Raw genomic sequence first — 26,955 nt, 5'->3', positions numbered from 1 at the left:
GAAGACTATCGATATGACTCAAAACACGCCAAGTCGCTGCCTCTCCCCTTGGGACTACCCGCTCCAGCACGACCTGCGCTCCGTTCCGCAGGAAGCGCGAGGCAGCCCGGTTTATTCCCCGCTGCTTCCCGGCGCAGCGCGGGTTCCCGCACCTCCCGCTCGGCTCGGGGGCGGCAGGGCGGACGCCCAGGCCAGGCGCGAGGCTCCCCCGCTAGCCCAGGGCCGGCGCCGCGCCACGCCGGCGGCTGCGGAAGGGGCCGCGCGGCCGGGGTCCAGCGCCCGCCGGCCCGCAGCCGAGGGGCAGGGGAGGGGCCTGCCCGCCGCCGCCGCCGCCCGGCCCCTCCGCCCCTCCGGGCACCGCCACGGCGCGGGGAGCCGCGCACGGAGCCCCCTGGCCCGCGCCTCCCTCCCGGCGCCTCCCCGCGCCCTCCCGGCCCGCGGCGCGGCGCGGCGCGGCGGGCGGAGCCCGGGAGCGGGGCCGCGCTGGCGGCAGGTGGCGGCGGCGAGGGGGGAGGAGAGGCGGGAGGAGGCAATAAAGGCCGCGAGGAGGGGGGAGGAGGGGGCAGTGACGAGGGGCGAGCGGGGCCGGGCCGAGCCGAGCGGGGCCGAGCCGAGCCGAGCCGAGCCGAGCCCGGCGATGCCGCGGGGGCTCTGAGGCGCCATGGGCTGCGGGGGCAGCCGGGCCGACGCTATCGAGCCCCGCTACTACGAGAGCTGGACACGGGAGACCGAGTCCACCTGGCTGACCAACACCGACTCGGAGAGCCCGCCGCCGGGCGACGGCGCCGCCGAGCCCGCCCCCCGGCCCGGCCCCGGCCCCGGCCCCGGCCCCGGCCCCGGTGAGTGCCCCGGCCCGGCCCCGGAGACCTGGCGGCGGCGCCGAGCGGGCTGAGCCCGCGCTTGCGTGTCCCGGCGGCGGCCGTTTCGCTCGTCCTTGCGCGCCTGAGGTGTTGCGGCGGGAAGGAGGGTGGGGAGGGGAACGAGGGGCTGCGGGGTGGTGTGCGGCTGCCGGGTGGTTTCCAGGCTTCGCTGTGTGTTGCGATGGCACCTAGAAATCGCAGTCCAGGAGCGCTGTGCTGCGCGTCGAACAAATGGCTGGTGGCCTCAAATAGATTGCAATTTGTAATTAATCATAATTGTATATAATTAATTATAATTTGTATATAAATGCATATAGGCAGCTTCAGAAAAAAAAAAAAAAAGCAGCTTTGCAGATATCTATAGTGAGCTACAAAGCATCAGGAAGAAATCATGGACATGCACGACTGAAAATTCACAAAAGCTGGCATTGCCGGCCAGCTGGGAATGGGAGGTGACTTTCCTGCGCGGACTGAAATATAACAGGGAAGGAGAAAACATGTTATAAAGGGTATAGATTGCACTTGTGAAGGGCTCCCCAAAGAAAAGAAAGGAAGGACAAAAGACATTGGAATAACCACATGTGAACTTACAAGAATTTGAAGGTGAGTTGCAATATGAAATGCTGTATTAAAAAGATAAGGAACTTAAAGAAGTTCAAGTGACCACTAAGCTGGAATGGCAGGTGAGGCAGTTGTGTCCAGCAAGGCAGGACAGACATAGCAAGGAGGGCTCAGTGGAGATACTTAGCATTCTTTGAGCCATGCTTAGTCTGAGTTGGTGGCAAAATGTCATAGACAGAAGTCAGTCTGCGATTTGATATTGAATCAATCAATTTGATATTGAGGTGATAAAGCAGCAGACCAGTAAGTATTCCACATAGAAACATATGATAACTGAATTTGTGTTTGCAGATGATAATACCAGAGATAAGGAGAAGAGGACAAGAGACATCGCTCAAGTCCAGTAGAAACTGATTAGGGTAAGAGAAGCTCTTTGAGAACACACTGAGGAAGAGATTAGAGAAGAATGAGGAGAGGACAGAGCGGTGGGCACGAAGGGAGGCCAAGACTTCAACAAGGGTGACAGTCACCCTTCAACACTGCCACACTGGCAGCAGCCATCAGGTTAAGGAGCATGAGGACCCGTTAATATCTCGGAAAGCCGTAAGGTACTTTGAGAGCTGTTGTAATACTTGAGGTAGGAGAGGGTCTGGAATGGCATAAAGGAGAGAGACTCCTGTGGCTAGAAACAACTGATTCAGTGAATTTGCAGAGGGAAGGGAGAGGAAGCAGCAATTGGAGAGGTGAATGAGGTCAAGTATGGGTTTAATACGTGAAGAGGAAAGCAGGCCTTATTGCGAGAACAGAACCACAGAAGAGTGAGAGACGAGAAGAGGAAGGGGAGAAGAGTACCAGTGGGAGATCAGGAGATGGGATGTGACACTGGCACCAATGGAGGTAAGAAACTTCTGTAGCTGTGACATAGAGGAGGGAGTCAAGTGGAGGAGAGACAGGCCGAAGTAGCCAAGGAAGGAGAGAATGAACCTTTGTCACTTTTCTCTTAGAACGAATGGGTGAAATTCTGTGAAGAGAGAAGTGAAGACAGGAAGAAAGTTAGATTTCAGGAATGAGCCAAAAGCAATAAAAGGTGGCTGTGTTTGTTGGCATGTTTTAAGTTTAAAAAAAACAGTGCTAAACACTGGACATCAAAATGAAAAGAGGGCCAAATTGGTTGAGTGTGGAAGAACACACAATATATAAGATACGATTGAGAATAAGGTAGATAACTATCATATATCAATCTTAGTGATCTAATCCCATCCCAAACTTTCATTATGTCCTTCTCATTTTGTCCATCAGCATGTTTAGCTTTGTGTTTACTCTCTCTAGAACGATACATATTTGTAGCCAAATGTTTATGTATCTAATGTTTCATGTTTAATGTTATTTTTTTTAATTAAAAAGAAGTAATAATTTCTTTTTCCTTTCCCTTCACTTTTCCTTTATTCCTATTTTATCTCATTCTTTTTTTTCCAAGTATATGTTCACTTCTCTACTTTTTCTTTCTGCAACCATTTGAATAAAGGATATGCAATCTGGTTTTTTGTTTGTTTTTTTTCCCACAAAGACATACAGAACAATGTTAATTGCTATATTATGGCTAAAATAAGGCAGACCACTCTTCCTAGGATCAAGAGAAGTCACAAACAGACAAATACAGGTGGTTGCAGCTTGTCGCAATGCACTGCTGAGCCTTTCACAGTGCTGAACAGTCTGTTAGTACAGAGGGACAGCAGTATGAAAATAACAAATTACTTCATGAAGCACTGCAGGTGGTGAAATTGAAAGACAGCTAAAACATAAGCTTGTGGGCTGTGTATAGTGTGAGTGCCTTATGAGAGAGAGAGTTGAAGGAATACTCATGATGAAGCTGTACCACAGAACAGTTTCTCGCAAGTACAGCTGTTGCTGTGTAAGCTAAGACCTTTTTCACAAGACTCGGCTAATGTGTTGGCTATAGCTGGGGAAAATAATAGACTACATTACTGCTTAGTAACTGCTTCTTGATCCTTGCAACCCGTTGCACAACTTGCCTGCTCTTTTTAAACAGTCTGATTCGACTAAGTGGAATCGTTAGCAAGAGCAAAGGCTTCTTGAGGAAGTAAGGGTCTGCAGCATCAGGCTAGTCCCCAAGGGCAGTTACCATGGGTTACAAGCAAACCACAGCAAAAAGATATTTATATACATATATATAAATTTGCATGAAAAATGTGCGTCTTAGAACGCTTGTGTATTCTGCTGCATTGTATTGGGATAAAACTTTTGGGGGGAGGGTGTATAAAAAATGGACTAATAACTTAAGATGCACAATTTTGTACCCAAAAGCAGTATTATAAGTGTTTTATAATCCCTGTAAGTAGCAACTACAATAAAACTGAATATTTTTTTCTTCTAAAGTGGAGTTTAAGTCATCTTATTTTTTTTTACTCCTTTCTGTTTTTCATTGACTAAATTAGCTACAGTATTAACAAATATTTTCTTATTATACTTGAAAGTGCCTCAGATTTAATAAAACAGCATGCTACCTCATAGTCAGAAAGACTTTATAAGCATGGTTTAGCTCAATCACTGTAAAGTCCTTAGAACAGGATCTGTCCCTTACTATGTTTTCCAGCCATGACTAGCACAGTAAGACCCCAGTCTTGGCTGTAGAGTGGTTTTGAAATGCAAATAAAATTATTAAATTTAAGTGATCTAGTAATCATATGAAAAATAGCTCTCCCATCAGAACTGAAAAGCTGTATATTCTTTCAGATTTCAGTTGTTCAGTATCTCATCTAATAAAACATGTTTGTTTATTACTTCAGTAACAGCACTAGCTAAGCCTTTAAAAACAAAGACAATTATTCTTTTGTCTCTTTACTATTTCTAGTCTTTTCTCCTGAAGCATATTAAAGAAAAAACAATATCTACAGTGTGTTTCAATGCAAACTAACCTGATATACTCTGGAGAAAAATGTGATCATGGTATCAACAAGGGTAAGGTCTGCCAGATATGAAGCCTGCGCTTCTTAGTGTAGGTTCAGTGCATTCCTTCTGAATTCATTTACAAAATACCTATGAAAAGGGAGCAGGATGGAGTCCTTTGTAAGAACTTTTTTAAAGAAAGAAAAAAAATCCATTAGAAGAATAGGAGAAAATTTTTACAAGTATCTAGCAATCTGACTCATTAATGTTCAATCTGCTGTCACTGTCTTTAATGTAGTTGTGTGTTTATGAGCAGTTCTTGTTTGGCTCAATTCTTTTGAGTTAAATGAGATGCTTGTGCTGCTGCTCTGCTCTTCTGTGATTACTGACAACTCTGGGAAGGTTTTATAGACCGGGTTTGTCTTTGCAGTTAGCCTCTGTGCAAGAATCAGCATATAAAGCGCAGCATTTCCGCGGCAACCTTTTATACAGAAGCTCTTGAAAATTGCCTTTCCATTCTGTACTGCTTTATAGTAGCAGAGACTGAAAGCAGTTGTAGAAAAATGGGGCTGTTTGAATACTGGTTGCCATAACAACAGAGGCTGATACTGGTTTTGACCACAGCTGCAATCATCTGCTATTTCATTTACCAGATAAACAAAAAGTTAAAAGTTTAACTTAAATGAATAAATGACCATCAGGTTGTAAATGAAGAACATAGTTTATGTGGCAGATTGTTTCTTGTAAATCAGACTGCAAGAAAAGCATTTAATAAAATAGATTTATTTTGGCTTAAGAGCCCAAGAGTGATCATTTCGCTAATGCAGAATAAGAGTATATCAATATTTCTCTGTACTCTTATGCCTGTTACACTTGTTTGTTTATTAACAGGTTGGTTCCAAATCTAGTATGTTTAAGAAATAACTAGCTGCGATTCTAGCAGGTGATATTTTGAAGGAGATTAAATTTAATTACAGTTCAGAATTACAGTAAGAGTGAACAAACAGAGCACCTTCCTGAGTATATAGGTATTAAGTAATTCTATATTACACTTTCTAGATCTTGGATGTAATAACATGATACTAGCTAAAGGATGCCATTTTAATATTGTTTGGGGCTGTTAATTTTTTGACTCTTTAAACTGCCACTTGCCTCTGGAGGTCTATAGTGAAGAAACTCTCTAAAGCCACACAAAAAGAAGAGGAAGAAAGGAATAGATAGCGTGTGGGATGTTTTATAGACAAAGTAGGGAATTAGGGAAGAAAGCTTTTGTATCTAATTTTGGTCATCTAGCTTTCAGAAAACAGTCTTACGCGTCTGCTTAACGTTGTACACCAACCTCTTGAGCATGTGAATACCTACGTGGGTAGGTAATAGACAGGGGAGATGTATGCAGAACTCTCCTGCAGAGTGGATTTGTGTAGATGCTTACATGTGCCTTAGAGGAGGATTGGGTTCAGAGCACTTTGAAAATCAGTTTCTTAAAATACAGTTTGACAGGGCTGTTCTTGAAAGAGCTTCTTTCTAAATGGCACCTAGTTCTGTGCAATACTGCCCTGTACCCGTGGAAGAACACGTACATAAACCTCTCTGTCAGGACTAAGTACAAACGCAGTTCCAAATGTGAAGGTAAGCCAAAGCAATCAAAAAGCCAAGAGACTCTGCTGCTTCAGAAGAATTAATCATTCACACATACTTTAATGACTTCTGGTTAAACATCTCAAAGCATATCTGTGGGAGAGGGATGGCAAATGTCACTGGGGCAGAAGGGGAATAATACTAATACACAGCCCAGCCATGTTCCTCTCTCAAAATGGAGAAATGAATAATTTTTGCTAGGAACAAATCACATTTTCGCTTCAGTCTGTGAGTCAGAGAATTACAAAGAACATTAAATAGCAATAGAAAAAAATAATAGAATTAAATGGATAATCTGTGTAAAACAGTGGTAGCAAACCCGCTGAACTGAAGCAACTCAACGTTGCCATTCTTCACTCTACAAACATATTTCGCTCTGCCCAGAACTCAGTCAAGGATTCCAGTAATAACCACAACTGATATTTACTATGCAATGAGGCCACACTGAATTATTAGAAAAATTAGACTCAGCTGATAAATACGGTTATTACAACAATTTGTATTTTTCAGTCCAAATACTGCTGTTAATTCTATGGATTCATGCATTTCCATCTTTGCTATAGCTTGATAGTTTAATCCTTCTTAATATCCCATAGATATGGATGCCATTTTAGAACTGAAGCTGAAATATAGGTTGAGAGCAAAACAGTATTTTAATATACATGAACAAACTTAGGCATTGTCCTTTTGTGTTCCTGAGTCACCAGAGCGACCTCCCAAACTGAGCGTCTGCTTATTTTTAAGCGCAGAAAATGTTCTACTGATGCAGAGACCACATGTGCTTATGTTTTTTGCTGGACTGAGAGGATTTACAGAAGCAAATGTGGTTTGAGATAATATGCAGGGCAAGTAAGTAATTCAGAGAAGGTTTGTTGTTGCTGTTTTGCGGCGTGACTGTTCAGTATATTTGTGCTTTGTGAATTTTATTTTGTTTTGTTGACTCAGTAAAAAAGTCAGTGATACTTTGTATGTTCTGATGAGCCAAATAATACTTGCACAGGTGGTGGATGGAGGTTTTTAATTGAATTCTTTATTAATAAATATCAGAAGCCATATATAAAGGGTTCCTAATAAACAAAATTTTTCTCAAGAGTAGCTGTCATAATTGACAGATGAGAGAAACTCTTCAGTTATGAGACTTTGGGTTGTTACTTTGTGAAATCTTACAGGCTCAGTCATTGAAAAACTGCAGGCTGGTTTAATGGTAGGTGATGGCTCACATCCTGAGTCCCCGTGAAAGGTGCTGGTGACGTGGTGCATTAGTCTTGCTAAATTCCTCCTGCACTTTAAAGTAGACCTACTGGCACTGGCCACCCACAGTTTACCATGGTGCTCTCACTTAACTATGGATAAAATAAATTCACTAAAAATGTTATGTGCATGAATGCTTAAATTACTTTAAAGACTTTTCTAGCTGTCATAGTATCACAAAGATGAAAGGTTGTTAAGTGTCACTAGAGATGATTTGGAACCATCTGAATGATTTTCCAGTGGAAAAAAATGTCCTTTTTAGAACGCTGAAATCTTTCATGAAAAACATTCTTTGTTACTGCTTTCCCCCAAGGCTCTCGTTAGTTAAGCGAAGAGCAGCAGGCAGCGGGGAGGAGGCATAGTGGGAAAGTGCAAGTGTTTAAGGAGGGAGCTTGAATGGTATTTTCTCCTCTTCAGGTGTTTCCCTGTCTGCCCGCAGGACTCTCTCAGAATGAAACTGTTGTGAAAAAGACTTCCAGAGGTGCAGAGTCCTGCACCTAGGGAAAAATAACTGTAGGCACCAGGACAAGCTGGGGGCTGACCTGCTGGAGAGCCGCTCTGCAGAGAAGGACCTGGGAGTGCTGGTGGATGACAGATTGACCGTGAGCCAGCAATGTGCCCTTGTGGCCAAGAAGGCCAATGGTCTCCTGGGGTGCATTGGGAAGAGTGTTGCCATCAGGTGGAGGGAGGTGATCCTGCCCCTCTACTCAGCCCCGGTGAGGCCTCACCTCGAGTACTGTGTCCAGCTCTGGGCTCCCCAGTACAAGAGAGACATGGAGCTACTGGATGGAGTCCAGCATAGGGCTACAAAGATGATCAGAGGGCTGGAGCACCTGCCCTATGAGGAACGGCTGCGAGAGCTGGGCCTCTTCAGCCTGGGGAAGAGAAGACTGAGGGGGGGATCTTATCAATGTGTACAAGTACCTGAAGGGAGGGCGTCAAGGGGACGGGGACAAACTCTTTTCAGTTGTCCTGTGTGACAGGACAAGAGGCAATGGGCAGAAGTTGGAGCACAGGAAGTTCTGCCTGACCGTGAGGGGGAATTTCTTCCCTGTGAGAGTGACGGAGCACTGGAGCAGGTTGCCCAGAGAGGTTGTGGAGTCTCCTTCTCTGGAGATCTTCAAGGCCCGCCTGGATGCAACCCTGTCTAACATGCTCCAGGTGACCCTGCTGAGCAGGGAGGTTGGACTAGATGATCTCCAGAGGTCCCTTCCAACCTTACTGATTCTTTGATTCTTGTGGAAAAAATTCTTTCCCCTCCCCGTATGTCCTGATTGAGGATGTTTTCTGGCTAGTTCCAACCCTATATATTCTAGTGTAGGAATGTATGATTTCAAACTAACACCTACAGTTGGAGCTGGATTTAAGTGACGATTCTTTCCAATCTCAGAGCAGAGCTGTAATGTATTTCATACAGGAAACATGGCTTGGAATGCCGAATACTTCAATGGCTATTGACTCAAATTTTCAAAATTTCCACATTTAGCACGTATTGCAGTAATCCAGCATTTAAGTGACAGAAGTCTGGATAGCTGTAGTCATTTATAGAAATACATTTTTTAATAGAAACAGAATTGATATTGCTAGCATTGATACTGCTAGAACTGATATTGCCCCATTTTTTCTCAGATGTTTCTGCAGTTTAAAAATAAATTGTTTTCAGTTAAAAAAATTGAGATTTAAAGTTGGGGTTTTGTGTTAAACTCAAATGGAGTAATAGTTAAGACTGAAAAGCTCTGTGGTAGAAGCTCTGAGTTTATAATAAGTTTTTTTTTTTTTTTGTTTGGTTTACATAAAGCAGTACTCCTTTCTAGATTGTATGGGCAATATTTCAAAAGATGTGTGAAAATGTACATTATTCTGCAGTGGACTTGCATGAAAAAGTGTCTTGTCCCTTTATTGTACAGAAATAACTAATATGTTCCTATCCCAATTTTGTCTATGACTACATACATAATTATTTCCTTAGACTCTCACACTTGCCTTTTCTATTCTGTTGAGGGAAAAGGTTAAGAATAAAACAGGTAAATGGCAAGTACTGTATTACTGGTCAGTATTGGTAGCTGCAGACTGTACTGCAGGATTTTTCATTTTAAGTTTTTTTTTAATACACTGAGACCATCCAGATTGTTTCTGCATTGCTGCTCACTTGACTGAGCCTTGTGCTTTAAGTGTCTGATGCAACAGAAGTGATGTTGAGCCTCTCACTCCTTCTGGAAGGCCGTGGGTTTGGGATCGCCTATTTAGGTGGACGATATCCACTGAGGAGCAAAAATAATCGACCAGTCTCTCTATTGACTGATGGCTTTTTAGGCTTCCACTTTCCTAGCAATGCATATTGTGTGTTTCTGTTTCTATATGGAAATACAGAAACATATATATATGTTTCTAATATAGAAATGCAACTGGATATTGCACTCTCCTCCTTTGCTCTCACACTGCAATCATTGTCCTTGTAAACTGTTCGTATTTCCCACACGAGGACCATCAGAAGGATTTTAGCTAGCACTTGCAGTGCGGAAAGTATGATTTTCTCTTTTGATTTTTTCTGAGTGTTTAGCATGGTAAGAAAAAAGATGAAAAGCTGCTCGTAGATTATTTAGGAGGTTGTTAACAACTACAGCGTTAGGTTTTAATACCGCTACTACCCTCACTTTAGAATGAGCACTGAATGTAAGTGATAATTTTTTCACATGCACACAGATATCTTAATGCATTTTTAGGGTGTCAATCATATTATGAACCAGTCAAGTCAACAATATCCTTTCATACATTCATAGACTGTAAGGCCAGAAGGGATTGTTTGACCATAAAGCCCACTGATGTTCCCGAAATTAATTCCCAGGTAGAGTATATCTTTAGGGAAACGTTCAAACTTAATTTACAACTTTTCAATGATTGACAGCTTGTCTATGCCTTTGTAAACTATGCCAGCAGTTAGTCACTCACTGTTAAAATATACATCTAATGTCTTACCTGGAACCTTTAGCCTTAACTTCCAGCTGCTGAACTTTGATGAGCAAAAGTAAAGATCCATTTCATCTCAGTTTTCATGTAAATATAGATATTTTTAATAGATACTTGTTTAGTCTGCTTAAAGTTTTGTACTTTTCCTTGGTACAATTAATCACAATTATACTGTCTATCTTAAAATTCCTTGTTTGATTAGCTAGATAATGAGAATGATAACAACACTTTCATTTCTGTAGTGGAAATTTTTCTCAAAAACATTATGACTGATGTTGCATTACCACATCCCTAAGGAGAGACCATGTGAAGATCTGCAAATCCAAACTACTGTTCAGAGCCTTTCTTAAAACAAAGTAGGGACAATTGTGGTAAGGATGGTTGAAAGAGGAACAATCTGCTTGTTTCTAATTTAGCACAGTGCTTTCATATAATGGGAACTTCTTTTTTGTCTTTTAAGGAAAGGTTCAGACAAGAAATGAGCCAAAAGCAAGAACCTTTGGAAAACAGATTGATCTGACTTGTTTTGAATGCATGTGAAGTACAGTATTGTGCATAGGGTATGTTATTGTGTAAGGTGAATTTTTCACAGGCACCACTGAAACCTAAGCATATATTTTTGCATATGGAGATCTATGCACTACCTATACTTGTAAAATACAGTATCATGAAAAGTAATCCAGAGATTTGCTATTTGTATATTAGTTTTTGACTTCGAAGAACAAGTCATCTGCCTCTGGCACACAGTGTGGTATTGGTAAATCACTTAATCCATTCCATCTCATCATTTTCCCAGGCATAAAAAATAATAAGACTTCAACATCTTTGACCTTTCCCACTATATGAAGGCTGTTTCAAAATATTGCCAATCCTATGCCATAATATAGTGAAAATTCAATTCTTCATTCCAGTTCAAGTTATTAAAATATGTATCTTCATCTGTGAAACGCTGTCCTCACCTCGTTAACTTTCTCCTAGCCCCCTGATTACAATTCTTTCATATTTACACTTATCTTCAGATTTATTCCACCTCATTTACTTTTGGGTCTATTTTCCATGTGATGTCCTTTGGCTTGCTATAAGTCATAGCAGCCTTTCAGCCCTTTCACTTCCAGAGACAAGGTTGGCTTTGTGAAGGCCAACTGCCACTAAACCTTTTCAGACCTTCCCTACATATTACTCATCTGTGATTTTTCCCAAGTGATTTTCTCCTTCACAGGTTTCATTACTCTGGACTTCAAGTGAGGAAGACCAGAATTTTGGGTTCAAAGATGATGATAGCTTTTCAAATCTTGCAAACTTTCAAAGTAATAGAGCCTCTGACACCAGTTTAGTGGAATAGGGACAACATATTTGTGGGCAATAACTCAGAATCAAATGCATTTTCAGGTTCTGGAGCTGTAGGTACTGACAAGACAACGTGCTTGGCTTCTAAGGAGGTAGATCATTCAGCAGAGATTGCTGGGGAGTCCCCCTCACCCAGAATTAGCACGTAGGCAGCAGAACACATCCTTCTTGGTGAGATCCATAGTGGGATCCATGGTCCGATCTGTCACAGAAGATGGAAAGAAATGTATATTGTTAGGAAAAAAATGTGATATCTATTAGGATTCAGGATGGCGCTTTTACAACCCTGAAACTACCAGAAAATTTAAATTTTTAGACATTAAAATTAACCTGCCTTTCTGAGCAGGAAGTATTTGCCTGTTTTCTGCTTTTCAGCCAAATAAAATAAACTCTGTGAGTGGATCCACAGAGTGCAAAAGCAACATTTACTCAGGATTATAGGGTCATTACCATTGAGAAACTTTGATGTGGTGTAATGTAAAGCTCTGATATCTCTGATAATGTAAATATATTTTTCTGGTGACTAAATAATGAAAATGGACTCCTGTTTGCCTGCAAATAACCAATGCTTTATACAGGAGGGAGTTCTTGTGATGTATGGACTGCTGATTGAATTTCAGTCAGAATTTTATCTGTTCTTTTTTTTCCTAACACTTTTACAGCCAATAGTAAGAGAGAACCATTTCCAAAGTTGCAGGTAATTGTGTTAAATGTTGTAGAATACATGAAATATGCAGAATCCTTAGGACTTTTTTAACTCGTTTAAAAAATCACCATAGTAACCATTGCCATGCCAGATGGGATGTTCAGAAGCAAATGCTCTGTTTCAGATCACTGCATAATTTTTCTTAATCGTGACATACAGTATAGTGGAGCAATTTGTGTCGCTGTGTTCTAGGCTGTGAAATCGGTACTTCCTAAACTCTGGATGATGGAGAAATTCATACAGCTTAACAGTATCTACTTTTTGCTGCTCTGTCTCCTCCTATCCTTTGCCCTATTGAATCCTTTAACTTGCTTTCTGGGACACAGCCAAGAAGAGGAGGCTACAGAGCTGGGAGGAAATAGAGGCTTTTTGGGCCCTGGCTTCCTGAATATATAAGGCCATAAAAATGGGGAAGAGCAAATAAATAGACTATGGTATTGACTTCTCCGACTTGGAAAAAATTGATTCTTTCTCAAGAAAATGAGGGCTGTAATGTTTGCCAGCCTCATGGTAAGGAGCTAGTGTTTGAAAGGTTTCTCCCAGATGTGAAGCCCATGTATATTCTAAATATTACAATTTTACAAGCTAATTTAAGTACTGTCAAATTAACAGGTCATAGTTTAAACTTGAAGTATTTCTTTAACAATTTTACTACTGAGCCCTGGAAAATCCTCCAGCTCTTTGAAATGACTGCTGCATCTTAATAATGTTCAAATTTCTGTGCGCTTTTCATGGGGTACGTATATATATATATATATATATATATATATATATATATACAGACTTGTAGTGCATACAGTGTAATACTCACCCCATACTTGGGGTTCCAGCATTGTTAAGCTTGTTTGCAAGATAGTTGTACAATGATTGTGTTCTAATCTGAAATGAAAATATACCAATATGCAAACATTTAGCATCGAAGTGTACCTGGGAAATTGGGCCATCTAAGGAATATCAAGGTTTGCATCTTTAACACTATTCTTTTTGCATGTTACTTGTCTGGCTAGGATGCTTGAATACTCTCAAATCTCAATAATAAACCAGATCTGACTTTCAGAGCTATTTATCATGTGCTTATTTACATAGATGCATGTTAAATTCCAGTTTTAGCATCTTTAAAAAATTCTTTTAGTCTATCAAAGAGAACCATCTTGCCTCATTCATAACAGCCATCCTAAGAGAAGTTTTGAAATATGCAACTATATGGTAAGAGCCTCGTTTGTCTTATGCTCAGAAATGAAGTAACAGAAAGCAGGAAAATAAGGAAGCCTGCCAACCAAAAATGTCAGAAAATGTAGTTATTGGTCTCCCAGTTTTGTTAGGACTCCAGTATTTGTATAGTCATTTATCATGAGCCATTTCTTTCAATATTGAATTAGATGCTAAGACCTTCATCTTCCAGAAGAGCAGAATTCCACAAGTCTCCTGAACCTGACAGGACACAGAGGCGTATCTACAAGAGTCTAGTGGCAAGATCAGCATCTAAGAGTTTGATTTGTCTTCTGCTATTTATTAGCTATTATACAAGTTCTGTTGTCTTGTATACATACAGTCTGCTTCATATTGCTCTTGTCTATTAACTACTTGCTTCAGTGTTGAAAGTAAAGCAGATTCTTTCTAAACAGAAGATGAAGAGGCTGTTTGTGCTCCTAGAAGAAACTGAGTTCACATAAACATTCAATGGATGATAGCCCAGCTGGGTGCTGAACAGTCTCATCTAGGTATCACTTTCCATACATAAGTGAGGCACACGATTTCCTTTGCTCTCCTGAGGACTGTGGCACACCAGGAGCATTGCTGAGCACTACCTGGTTGAAGTCACTTCTGCCCAGTCATGCTTGGAGGACTTCAGGACAGGAAAGGAGGTTTCCTTTCCTGCACGGTGCCTTTTTCCCAGCAAGGCAGGAAGCACTTCTTTGGAGATCTCTTAAAAAGAAATTCCGCAGAATTTTGATAACCAGGGTAGAACATGCAGAAGATGCAAGTAAGTGGTTTGTTTTGCTTCACCATCTAAAATCTATATCATGCTAGAGTTCAGATAAATCATTCTGGATTCTTAAAATGGCTGAGCAATACAAGGATCCAGAAATATAAACACTTTGACGACATTTTCCTGCTGCAGCAGGTCCTCCCTCTGCAGATCTGCTGGCTCCTCTATCCTGGCTTACGAACTCACTCTTTGCTATGTCTGAAAAATCCAAAACTCTTTCTTGTTGGGAAAAAATCTATTGCAGCATTTTCCTGACCATCTGGCCTCTGCATGGAAGGAAATGACTTAGTTTCCTTTCTTCCTAACCTCTACTCCCCTTGTTTTTAACAGGATCCATTCTCTGTTTCATTTATGCAGTAGAAGAATTTGCCAGGGCTCAGCCCTGCAGGTGTGTGGTTTTCCCAAACACGACTAGCTTCAAATCAAGGAAGCAGATATGGAATACAGATATTTAAATGCTCTGTAAACTTACTATCAATCTGTAATGTTAAAAGCAAGAAATTCAGTGATGGTAACAAATATACATTTTCTCTGGAAGCAACTATGTGTTGTAATAGCATAGTTCGTTCTTCTTAGTGGATAATTTTCTCAGAGTTCATCTTTACAGTGCCACAGTATTTTGTTATGCAGACATTTGATAAAACATATGTTATTCATTATTCATGAGATAACAGCCATGATAAATAGAAAAGGTGGTTGCTGAACCAGAAAATAGAACCTTACTGGTTTGTCTGTGGTCATTTCCAAAGATATAATTAGGGCATACTAATCAACATTACTAACTTTAAACAAATATATGCCTGCTATTCAATACTGTCCCATGGCATAGTATGGATCTCACAGGATTCACAGTACTGGGTCAGATCTGTAGACTATTTGGGTCAGAATTCATGGCCAGTTTTGGCCACTATCTGATACTTTAATATCAGGTAAGAAAATATTGCGGCAAGCACATGTGGAGTAATTTTCTCCACAAAAGTCTGATTATTATGGCTAAGATTAACTTAACCTCTGTATTATGAGGCTCTGTTATTACTCCTTCCAAATTTCTTGATACCATTAATTATTGTAACATTTGTTATTTTTGTTAGGCACAAATTTTCAGTTCATCTTTGAACTTGCTAAGATCTTGTTTTTTCGACTATGTCTATGCATACAGATCCAGGCAGTCATACCTTCAGGCCATCTGCATTTTGAGAAGTTCCCTGAGTAGTCCTGATAACTAAGGGCAACCTGTAAGTGTTATCTCATTGTCTCCCTTCCTGGATCATTGCAAATATATTCTAAAGATCACTGGATCTATCAAAAATGCATCTTTATCTTTTGCCATACAGAAAATTAACCCTATAGTTCTCATTTTTCCTACCTCTGAGTCAGTTGTTGAACCACAGCACTATTTTGCTTTTACTCCAGTGTTTGTTTCGGAAATCTGAGTTAATTACATCAGACTTTCCACCCTGCTCATGTCATCCATATTCCATACTAAAATCTGATTAGAATAAAATTTTAAGCATAAAAATTTCCACTGGTATTTAGAAGATATTCTCATTAAGTGTCAATTGTGCATTAATTCTTAGGCATAACTAGGCTGTATGAAGAACCATAGCAAACTTTATTCATTGCTTATCCTTGATTTTGTTATCGCTAGTGTTGTCATTATAATAGAAAAAATCAGAAATGCATGTCTGAAATTTTCATTCCATGTTTTACATTGTTTTTGATTACTCTGTGATGAACACCCTGTTTACTAAAATGATTCTTTAAAAATCTTTCTTAGACTGTTTCCTCCCTGTTTAAATGGTTTTAAAGAGTTATCAGATATGATTTAAGCATACTTTACTTTGAGTAAACATTAGCTTGCAAATATATGAGCAACTTTTCAGAGTACAATTTTAAATATGTAACTCATAAAATATAAAATGCCTGAGGCATTGAGAACTTATTTACTTTAATAGTTTGAATAAATTACTTTTAAGTATATAATGCTTATTGAAAAGTAGTATTTCAGGAATGGCCTTAGTATTACATAATTCATTTTTTGATCATATGAAAATGAATCCTATCTGTACATTATATCTTATTTTCACTGATCACATTTGTGGGATGCTGTTGTCTGGGAATTTCTGAGAATTCATTCAGCTTTTAAAATTACTTAGAATTATAGACAAAAGAGGGCTCAGAGAACGTAACGGGAGCTGGGACTTGGTGAATATTATTCTTAGAGCAGTGAGGTCGAAAGGGAGAAGTTGGGAAGAAGAAGTTAGGACAGCTGTTTGGTACATCCAGCAGAGAAGGGGAGCATCATGGACAGATTTCCCCTCTAAATGCGTTGGTGAACTTGCATGGGATTTTCAAGATTCATTTGAGAAATTAAACATGTCTTTGAACAGTATTGTTTACTGAAGAACTTCATTATGAAAAACTCTTCTGTCCTTTGAAAAATTAAGTTAGTGTCCTACCAGTGATTAATATACTGCTTTATAGTCTGTAACACAAGGAATCTTGGCAATAGTAACCATGGTTAATTAATAAGGAGGTTTTAGAGCAGGGATAGAATTAAAGTAAGAGAATCATTGAAGTGTTCAGAATCTTCCTGCTAAAATCTAATTTTGATGTTTGCTTAGACACACTGGATTTTTCATTAAGGCTACAGTGAAGAGAGTAGGAGGCTATCCCAGAAAGACTGGAAAAACTTGGTGTCCTACTGGGAGTCTAAACATTCAACATTATGATAAACTATTAATTACGAGTAGTAGCTGTTCTTGGAAAGCTAGTATTATTCATACTGTTTTTGTGATCCATTTAAGAATACTGATGACCTTATTTTTGTATTAATAGTCAGAATTTTCACGTTCTGTTCACATTGTCCTCTTCCAGGAGTTTATATTACCTTTAATATACGTGTTGTTCTTTACATGTGATATGTATTCCAGACAGCTTTGTTGTATCTTGCTGGGTTTCATGCTTGCATTAAGATATCTTCTGTTTTAGGCAACTTTCTATTCATTGCATATTAATACAATTAGAAAACTGTCCTGAAATATACCTTTAAATTGTGGAACAGTTGAAACATACCCAGGTATCATATGGACAAATTTTAATTTTGAATAGTAAAGTTCAGTAAGCAGAATTGATTTTTGTCTGTGTTCCATTTCCCAGACTTTCATAGTTTGGGAAATTTGAACAAAAGACACTGATTTCATGCCAGTTTTTTAGCGGAAAAAAAAGTTGGGCAAATCTATTTTTATTTAGTCTGTCCAGGTCTTGAATTTGAAAATACACAACATGAAAGTTTATTTGAAACAAACACTAAAGTTTATTTGAGACTAAATCATCAGACTTCTGAGTGAAAGAGGTTTTAGAGAAAAATGTATTTGCATTTTGTCTTTGTAATCAGTGAGTCGCATCACATTGTAGCCTGGACCAGAAACTTCTTCAGAAATCTTTGGGACATTAATGTTAATTCTGAAAGGTGACAGGACTCTTTGGTGGATCTGTGGGAAAAGGATGAACAAATAATTGTCCCCTGGTGCAGGGGCAGCGGGAAGCAACGTGAAGGCCCCGCTGAAGGACTTAGATAGCTCAGCAGGTAACTCAGTGCGAAGAAAGAGCGAAGCTGGATGAGTGGGGGTTGGTTTTGTGTTGTTTTGCTTTGTTTTGGTAGTTGCCCCAGGCCAGGCTGCTTGTTCCCCTTCCTGGGCTACCTTCCGAGTTGTGCCAGTAAAACTGCTCGCGCCGTGGGATGATGGATAAAATCGAGGGACTGGTTTGAATTAAAAATAATTTAAAAATGTTTGCCAAGCTACAGGCTGAAGGATTTCTGCTGGGCTGGAAGGAGAGGCAGGAGCCACCGGTGCCGGTCAGCCTGGAAGGCCGGGGGCGAGGAAGAGGGCAGGCAGCGCCGCGCCGCGGAGGCCAGCTCCCGCGTCGCCTGTGCCGTTCTCACCGGAAAGGTAGACCGGATTTCTGAGCAACGGCGCTGCTCGTTGTTGTGTTTTCTTCCTGCGTCCGCTGGAAGAGAGCTCTCATACCTTCTTCACAAATAAACGCATTATAGGCAGGGAAACCCACCTGTCCCGCTAGTGGGAACAGGGTGGCAAGCCCTGAAACAGCGACCAGCCGCTCCTGGGAAAAGGACACTGCTGCCGCGGCGGAGCTTCGGTAGTCACTCAGGAAGTCACGTTTTGGGACCAGAGCTGCAAGAATACTTTAGGCTCGCGAGTTCGTTTAAAAATAGAATACACGAATTTGACGGAGCATTGTGGTGGGAGCTGCTATTTTTGCTCCTCAGGAGGCCCGCAGACCTTTGGCAGGGAGTTGTCCCTGCAGAGAGCAGGAAAGTGAGAAGGAAAGCCACATTACTGACCCCGTCTGTTTAAATTTCTGCTGAAGCTCTCGGCAACTTTGGACAGTGGAAGACAGAGGAGGGTAGTTACCGAACCCATGCTGTGAGGAGGACGACTTCACATCTAGGAAGACAGCTTGGTTTAAGTGCCAGGAGACGAGGTCGTGAGACAGCCGCCCTGTTAGCTTGCAGCTTCCAGGCCGTACACAGGAGAATCGACTATTCCATGTACGAGGGCAACTCCCAAGCGGCAAAGCAAAGTATTTGCCATCTAAAAAGGGGCAGATCTGTTCCTGGTGCGTTCTTTAGTATCACTTTGTTTCGTAATCAGCATTTTTGTTATGTATGTAGTACATAGATGTTTCACTTTATGAATTACTTGATGAATTTTCTGCTCTCATTTCTGCTGCTCATGCATTCTCCTGCAGTTTCTTCTCAGTGCTCGTATGTAAAGAGCAAATTACTGAAACCTGAACTGTTGCCTACCCTGTAAATAACCTATCTGCTAATGAAAAGGAATTCTAAAAGAGCTTCTTAGCTTCCAAATAGCAAACAAGATAATGCCAGAATTAAATAACAAAGCTTTTTGCATTACTAAGATACTCTACTGTTGCTGATCACGAAATCATCTGTAGAAAGATATACTGGGAGTGATACTGGAAGGCTCAGATGCTGCTATCTGCTTCATTTCTGACAAGCACTGGAGAGATCTCATTTCTGCAGTGAATGATGCTCCAGCTGCAAACTACAGAGGCCCCCCCCCAAAAAAATGAACCAAATATACCACTTTCTGGATTGAGGTTTTCCATCAGCTTGCAGAAATGTATTGATGTAAAGAAAATGGTTCTGTGAGAGACTGTAAGAGCAACACATTCGTCTGCTAAATGAACAACTGTGCTTTCTAACAAAGCTGCTCTTCAGCTGACATCTGTTTCACAAGATGCCTTAGTTTCGGGCCACATGGCCAAAGCGGTGCATGGTGGAAAGTAATTTAGGAGGATGACTCCACAGAAGGAAAATCTCATAAGTCATATAAGTTTAAAATGTCTACAATTCAATTAATGGAATTAATGTTTAATGCCTTGAGCATTTTGCCTGTTCAAAGCAGTTCTCAAACTTGCTCACATAGCTCCACTGCAAGGTGAATAAGTAGACTGCGCCGTGACTACGTGCTAGGCTTAGAGTTATTACTCATAACTGGTTACCTCTCCATCTCCCCTCCTGAAAATTGATTTTGTGTATGAGATCAGTCTGTAAAATCTATTGTTCTGCACCAAGTCACACTTTTGTGGCTCATCTTGCTCTGGGGAGTGGTAGGAACATAGAGGATCTAAAATACGAGCAGGTATGGACTTTCTGGAGATGCAGGAGAGGTGGGGTTTACTGCTGCCTTATAGGAAGTTACCTGTAGGTTTAGGCATGAGCATGTTAGTTTTATTATCTAGCAGAAACAGGTAGCGTCCAAAGACTGAGGTACTTCTGTAGATTTTTTTTAACTTAAAATATGGTACAATATTTTCAAGTTTCAAAACATTCTTGTTCTGTCAAGAAGTAGATACTTTTGTACTGGTTTTGGTGATCAGCGCTATCAGATAACTGGCTTATGGAAACTCTAACACCATCTTCTGACTGCTTAGGGAAATGCAGCGACAAATTTTATTTAGACTTTTTAAAATTCACACAATCTTACACATTTTCAGTAACAAAACCTTAAACATTTGGTTGATTCCTTTTACTCTAGCTGGACACGGCCTCTATTTTGACATGGCCTCCTACTGCTATTTCAATTAGCTTTATTGCTTTCAGTTCTTGTCTTTAGCAAAATGCTACTGATGTTTCTTTGTATTGATAAAGCAACTTTTCCTACAGATTCCTGGGACAGAATTCAGGACTTTTATTTTTTCATTTTTAATATTTGTAATACTGTATTTGATTTGCCACCTGACTTATGGCAAGGAGGTTCAATGATGCAATGTGCACTGCAAGTGGCAATAAATTGTTGTTGTTCTTCCTCATGCTTATTTTTCCTTTAGTATTGGCGAATGCTTGCATCTTCTAGTTTTGGTACTTGCACTGTCAATGTATTACTAAATCTATTTTTATTTTTTCTATTAGAACATAAAGTTCTTCATAAATGAGCTCTGCTAAAAAAAAAAAAAAAAAAAAAAAAAAGAAGGGGGGAGGAGCTACAGTGATGCACCCACTATCCACATTGGGATTTCAGATCTGGTGTTGCAATCAGATGTTTACTGTTCCAGGCTTGCCATAAATGATATCTGGTAGTAAGATGAGTAAATTCTTTTAGCCTGGCCAATATCATATTGTACTCCACATGCCTTATCCATGCAGCTAGAGCAGAAAGCAGATACTAATTAATAACTTATTTGATTATTGACAGCTAAACAGTATAAAATCTATTCTTTTCCAAATTTTTTTCCTCAACTTCCGATTTAAAAAGTGTGCAGGGCCATAAATAAAGCCATCTCTCTGTCGATACTGGTCTCACCTCAGATCTGCCCCCTACATTTAGTTTAATTGAAGCAGATTTAAGAGAAGTCCCCTTCTGTGCCTGCCTCCGAGTCCTTAGTTCAGCCCTCGCTCATGCGAGCGGCTCTGCGCGTGGAAGTCCGCAACCAGCAGCCAGCGGGGATCTGCAGTTCGACAAAGTGCTGCTACCCCGCCGCACTCACGTGCAACAGTTCTCCCCATCTTACGAGCCAGCGTGTCACAGCGCAGTGAACATAAAAGGAAGGACAAATAATGGAAAGCAGAAGGAGGAGGGTTACCAAGGGAGGCAGAATGCTTTCACTGCAGCACCGTCAAGCACAATCGTGGCTTTCATTACAAAAAAGTGATAAAACAGGAGGAAGCCGTAGCCACAGTTATAAGCTGCTCTGCAGTATTAATTACACAATTTCATTTATCCCCACTAGATATTTTAGAAGATGGAAAATCAACTCAGACAGGTGTAACTACCACATCAACCACACCTGGAATTCTGAACACAGAGAAAAAACCCAGCTCTGGTCCTCAGTGTGCAAACCCCACGGTTCCCACCTCTGGAGCTGCAGCGCAGAGGCCCAACAGCTTCAGAACAGCAGAGGTAAGACTAAGTATGTTCCATGATGCCCAGGACTAGCTTCAACCAGATCAAAATTATTTTTGTGACAATATTCCTTTCGGCAGTCAAACTCTATTAAATGCTTTGGGATAAGATAGAATAGTTGCAGCGCAGCCACAGCAGGATTAAGCCTAGCACCTCTGACAGGTCGTCATGCCTGAGTGGCCACAAAATTGATGTTTTATTCAGCAGTTGGAGTAACTCACATGCCTGTCACAGCAAAAAAAAAAAAAAAAAAAAAAAAAAAAAAAAAAGCCTTACGCTTTCTGTTTTTCAACTCAATCAAGCTATGTCATATATTGTATAAGCTGTTGAGATTAATAATGTGAAAGGGAATGTACTTTTACTTAATTACTGCTTTGCTTGAATTGTACTCACTGCATGAACCCTGACTCATTCAAGGCTGGCTGCAAAGCCTAAGAAAGTCAATGGGAGTCTTTTCAGTAACTTCACCAGGCCTGGATCAGATCATCTGTCCTCCTCCCTTTCACCTACTGAGTGCTTTGTAGAAAGATCATCCACTGTAAAAACAATGTATGAAAACATGAGGTTTTGGTGCCAGATTTCTGCTCTCCTATCTGCCTACCATGCCTGTTTCTCGTAAGTCTCCACTGCTACACTGTTTGTGCAGCAATTGCTCAACCGCTGCAGATTAAAGTAATCCAACTATCACAGCTGACTTACTGCTTCCTCAGTTTCTCCAGTGGCAAGAATTTCCCAGAATGGAGTGTCATGCATAGTGGGAGCAGGAACATCTACAACCATCCCATAATAAGTTGTGAGTCAGATCCTTGAGCAAGGGAAATTTAAGCCCAGAGGGACAGAGCAAGTGAAAAGGGAATGTGGATCAAATTTTACCTTGCATATGCTAACAGCAAACACATGGGTACCTGTGTGTTTATTTTAAACCTTCATTGTATCATATTTTCCCTTCAGTACTCCTGAAGTATGGAAATATTCTGCAGTGACATAGATTGTGCTATATCTTTTCACTCGATATTGCAGCTGCAGAAATACCACTCCACATTCTGCATCTACATGACATCTAGAGCCAAAAGAGGTTTGCTGTAAATGAAAACAAAAATGCCTGTTGTAACCATTAGCTTACAGAGAAAAATAAAGATTGATCAGATTTAATATGATTGAACGGAACTAACATATTTATTAATCCAATCTGAGAGAGCCCTGGCCACACTCGAAAATTTTATTGTACATTGGACATATTGTTGGATAATTCTTTTAATTTTGTAAGCAATTGAAAAGTTGCTTCTGCATTTATACTCACTAGGAAATATGGGCAAATTCCTGCAATATATTAATGAATGAATGTTGACTGCGGTGGGACTACCCAGTGAAGTATAAGTTACTGACTTGGGTCCTATGGCTTTGACTGTATCCACCAGTTGTCTCTACCTAAGATACATTCAATCGTATATTTGTACTGCCACAGCTAAGTGCGCAGAGAAAATTTCTGATGGTAAGCAGAGTATTTACATTATTTTGTGTATCTAAATGCAGATGTCTAAGAAAGCAGGGTTATTTGTCTAAATTTCTTACAGTCAAAAAAGAAATGTAGGTTCCTACAGTGGGTGAGCTGTAGTATCAAAGTCAAGTTCCAGCTCTGATTTACCATTCTTAATCTCTGTTTCTCCACTGACTATTTAGGGAAGCATAAGATGAATAAATTTCTAGTTTGGACACCTACAGTTTAGGTGCCTAGAGAAGAGAATGTGACTGTCTCCCCACAACTCAAAGTGTGCATGCTTTATTTATCTGAATATTCACGTTGACTAGTTTGTCTTTTATCTCTAGCCACTGTAGAGTACCACGCAAGCTAACACACACCATGCTCAGGAGACTTGGCTTCTGCCATTGGCCTATGGGGTGGTTTGAGGTAAATTGGTTTACCTCTCTGTGTCTCATTTTCTCAGGCTTCAAGCTCTGAAGCATCTTTCTTACCACAGCATCAGGTACCATCTGTGGTGTTAAATGGGAAAGGGTTTGACACGAAGCTGGGAAATCTGCCTCCTAGTATCCTTTCACGAGGACTTGGAGGCAAAAGATGTTGATGATAAAAACTAATATCAGCAAAGGCACTATAATAAAGAGCAAAAGTAGTATCCAGATTATTTATTGCAGTGAGTGACAATAACCTAGTTTGCTTTTCATGATGTACATAGTCTTTGGAGAAACACTGAGTGGGTATAAACACAGAAGGACAAGTTAGTAAGGGAGAAGATGTAATTCAGTTTGCAGAAATGTGAAGAAATATGCTGGCAAATGTGATTCCATCAGCTTCCACTGATGTCAGTAGACGCTTACCTGGCATTATTATACTTGGTGTTATTTATCAGGTAAATTATGCCTAATTTACCTGGCATTATTTACATTTACAAGTAGTCTCATGAACATTTGAGATGCAGTGATCAAAAACACCTAACCCAACTCTGTGTTTATATCAGCCCAGTTATAAGTGTGTGATAAGTGTATCCAATTTACTGCATATTATAATGTGTTGCTTATGGCAACAAGCAGAAAAACTGTGAGATAAAGAAGGATAACTTTAAATTAAGGTGCACTTTAATACCTCAGAGAGACTCACTATTTTGAATATTTGGAAATTCTGGAAGGTATATATTGTACTGAGGTCTTATATGCAAGCAGAACTGAGTGCTATTTTTAAATTATGTTTTCATTTAAAAAACCTACAAGAAAGCAGAGAAAATTCTATTTCAGGGTAGTCATACTCAGTTCCCAGTGACATCAAAGGAAACCATTAATTCTGGACTGAAAGCAGATTTATTTGCTTTGCTTTTGAAAGACGTGCAAAAATGTTAATGATAGCCAAAAGGGTTGATGCCAAGCCTGTCACGTCCATCGCCTTGAAAGCGCTCATAGAAGCTTGCACCCACGCTGCATGAGACAGCTGCTCCACATCACAGTGGTGTGTGGAGACTACTCAGGTCTTTGTGGTTGCTGAATAGAACCGTTTCCATAAATTCTGCAGTCACTGTTGATGACTCTGTGTCCCGTCAGAGTGCAACTCACTGTGCTGTGTAACGCTTTCACAGAGCAAACGGGACACCAGGAAAACGCCCCCAAAAGAAGTCACCATTAACGTTACAAAAAGCATCAGACAAAGCGACAGAAGGATAGTAAAGAGTTGCGTCAAATAACAGCATAAAGCAAAAGTGAGGATGGACCTACGGACACTTTGGTGCACTTTAAAAATCAGCCAGAAGATCACCGAATGCCCTGTGTTGAATACAGGAGGCAGCTGCTGCCGAGCGCCTTCGGAAACGTCCTGCAGAAAGGAGCTGCAAACCCCGTTCGAGGCTCCAACGTCACTTGCCTAATGCAGGGGCACTTCGCGGACATATGCCAAAATTTGTGCCATTTGTTTTTACGAAGGCCTATGTTCTGCATTGCTGTTAGGATGAGAGGTATCGTTCATCTTAATTTAAAGCAGCAAAGGGAAAAATGAATCAGCCTTTTTAGTCATAAGGAGTTTGAAGTATGTACACTCGGTTCTACAGAGTTCATTTAAAGAGCTCGTTTCTATAGAGCTCAAACCCAGATCTCTCAGAAATAAAGACACATGGATGGCTTCCATTACAACTCTTTTAAACTATATATATATATATATCAGTTATATACAATTATGTCATATATTATCCTTTTTATACATTCATGTTTTAAAGAGTTTTAATTTATTTTCTGTGCTGACAGAATTTATGTCTTAAAAACAATAACTTACATATTCCAGCCTTACTTGAAGTTCATTGTATTAGCTGGCTGGTAGAAGTCTGGCCAGTCTCCTTTTTAGACATACTCCCTTAATTATTTTGAGACACAAACTCTCCTCACTAGACTCTGGAAAATAGTGATCACTCACTTTATATGACAATAACCATACTTCTTAAAACAATATTCCACTGATGATAGCTCCAAAAATTAACTTTATTTGATTAGACATAGTTGATTTGATGGGCAGAACATGTATTTAATTGCATTGTATGTATCCTGTATCATAGCACTCTGTGATTATCATAAATACACAGCTAAAAGGAATATAAATGTTCAGTGTTGTAAAGTCCAGCAATGAGTTTAACATAGTACTTCTTAATACAGAAGTAGTAATATATATTCTCTGTAAGCTTATACTTTTATAAAAGAGGTAAATTTATTTGCCTCTCCCATCAGACATATATGAGCATCCTTTGAGGACCATTTAAAATACCTGCTCAAAAGTTGTTCATAACAAATGAGTTTGTGAAGAAAATCTGTAAATGAACTGCAAGAAGTCTTTTTTACCCTTATACAAGTAAGTATAAATAGAGTTGTGAAACTGAATCCTAATTTATTCCATATTAAGATCATTTTAGTAATTTGCTGCTAGCTGTATGAGTGCCTAATACTTGGCATACAGCGAGTTTATGCAGTCGGGAATTGTTTAGGTAAGTAATTGTTTTCTATTCTGACACAAAGAGAAAGGAAAGTCCAGAGAGAGATTTTTGCATATATTAGGATATGTATTTTTAACAAATCGTTATTTTTAGATGTCCGTCCTGAAAAAGGACAAAGATCCTGTGCTAAGCTCTCTTCAGTCCAATGTGTTATCTGGTAAGTGATCTTGTGCTGAACATTTATGTAGAAGTATTAAAACATACTGAAAATAATGTTGTACAGGTGAAACATGCTCTCTGTGTTTATCCTTCCAACTTGTGGCTCTCTGCCAACTTGCTTGCAACATTAGAGGACAGGAAGGGACTTGACTCACTCTAACAATAAACAGTAGCTGTGGCAGCTCTGCAATATTAATTTAGAAATGGATAGCCATTGGTTTTTACCATGCACTAATGTAATTGAAAGTGCACATTCAGGATTCTGCATTATTTGTGCATGCAGAGCAGATAGTGAACCATTTCAGATCGGTGCCAAACTTGCAACCCATTTCTGTTTCAAAGGATTTACTGGCAGAGGCAGTACCGTATAAGACAGTATGATACAGAAAACCTATGGAAAGCAATCAGTGATGCTAATTTGTGAAGGGTACAACAGATTTTGAAAGAAGGCAAAAGGGAGATTTCATTGCTTGCCATTACTTAAGAAGCTGTTCTCCAGATAGTTGTCTTGGATGGATAAGAAGTTAGGGTGAAGAGATGCAGAGAAAGGGACTTTAAGCAATGAGATTATTTACTAGGTAAGAAATTATTTCATGATGATGTGCTGACTAGATGCAGTTGATGTCTTAGCTCCCAC

At 40.2% G+C, this 26,955-nt stretch overlaps 1 protein-coding gene across 1 annotated transcript; it reads left to right on the top strand.

The window, feature by feature from the left end:
• Nucleotides 1–620: 620 nt before the first annotated feature.
• On the top strand, nucleotides 621–25,835 carry BAALC (BAALC binder of MAP3K1 and KLF4). Its single transcript, XM_062568313.1, has 3 exons — nucleotides 621–839; nucleotides 21,506–21,675; nucleotides 24,765–25,835. Exons 1-3 carry the CDS (start codon nucleotides 662–664, stop codon nucleotides 24,867–24,869), a joined length of 453 nt encoding a protein of 150 aa, XP_062424297.1. The 5' UTR covers nucleotides 621–661; the 3' UTR covers nucleotides 24,870–25,835.
• Nucleotides 25,836–26,955: the final 1,120 nt, after the last annotated feature.

Source organism: Rhea pennata, chromosome 2 (assembly GCF_028389875.1).
Source record: "Rhea pennata isolate bPtePen1 chromosome 2, bPtePen1.pri, whole genome shotgun sequence".
Taxonomy (NCBI): Eukaryota; Metazoa; Chordata; class Aves; order Rheiformes; family Rheidae; genus Rhea; species Rhea pennata.
This window is presented reverse-complemented; position numbering and strand designations above follow the sequence as displayed.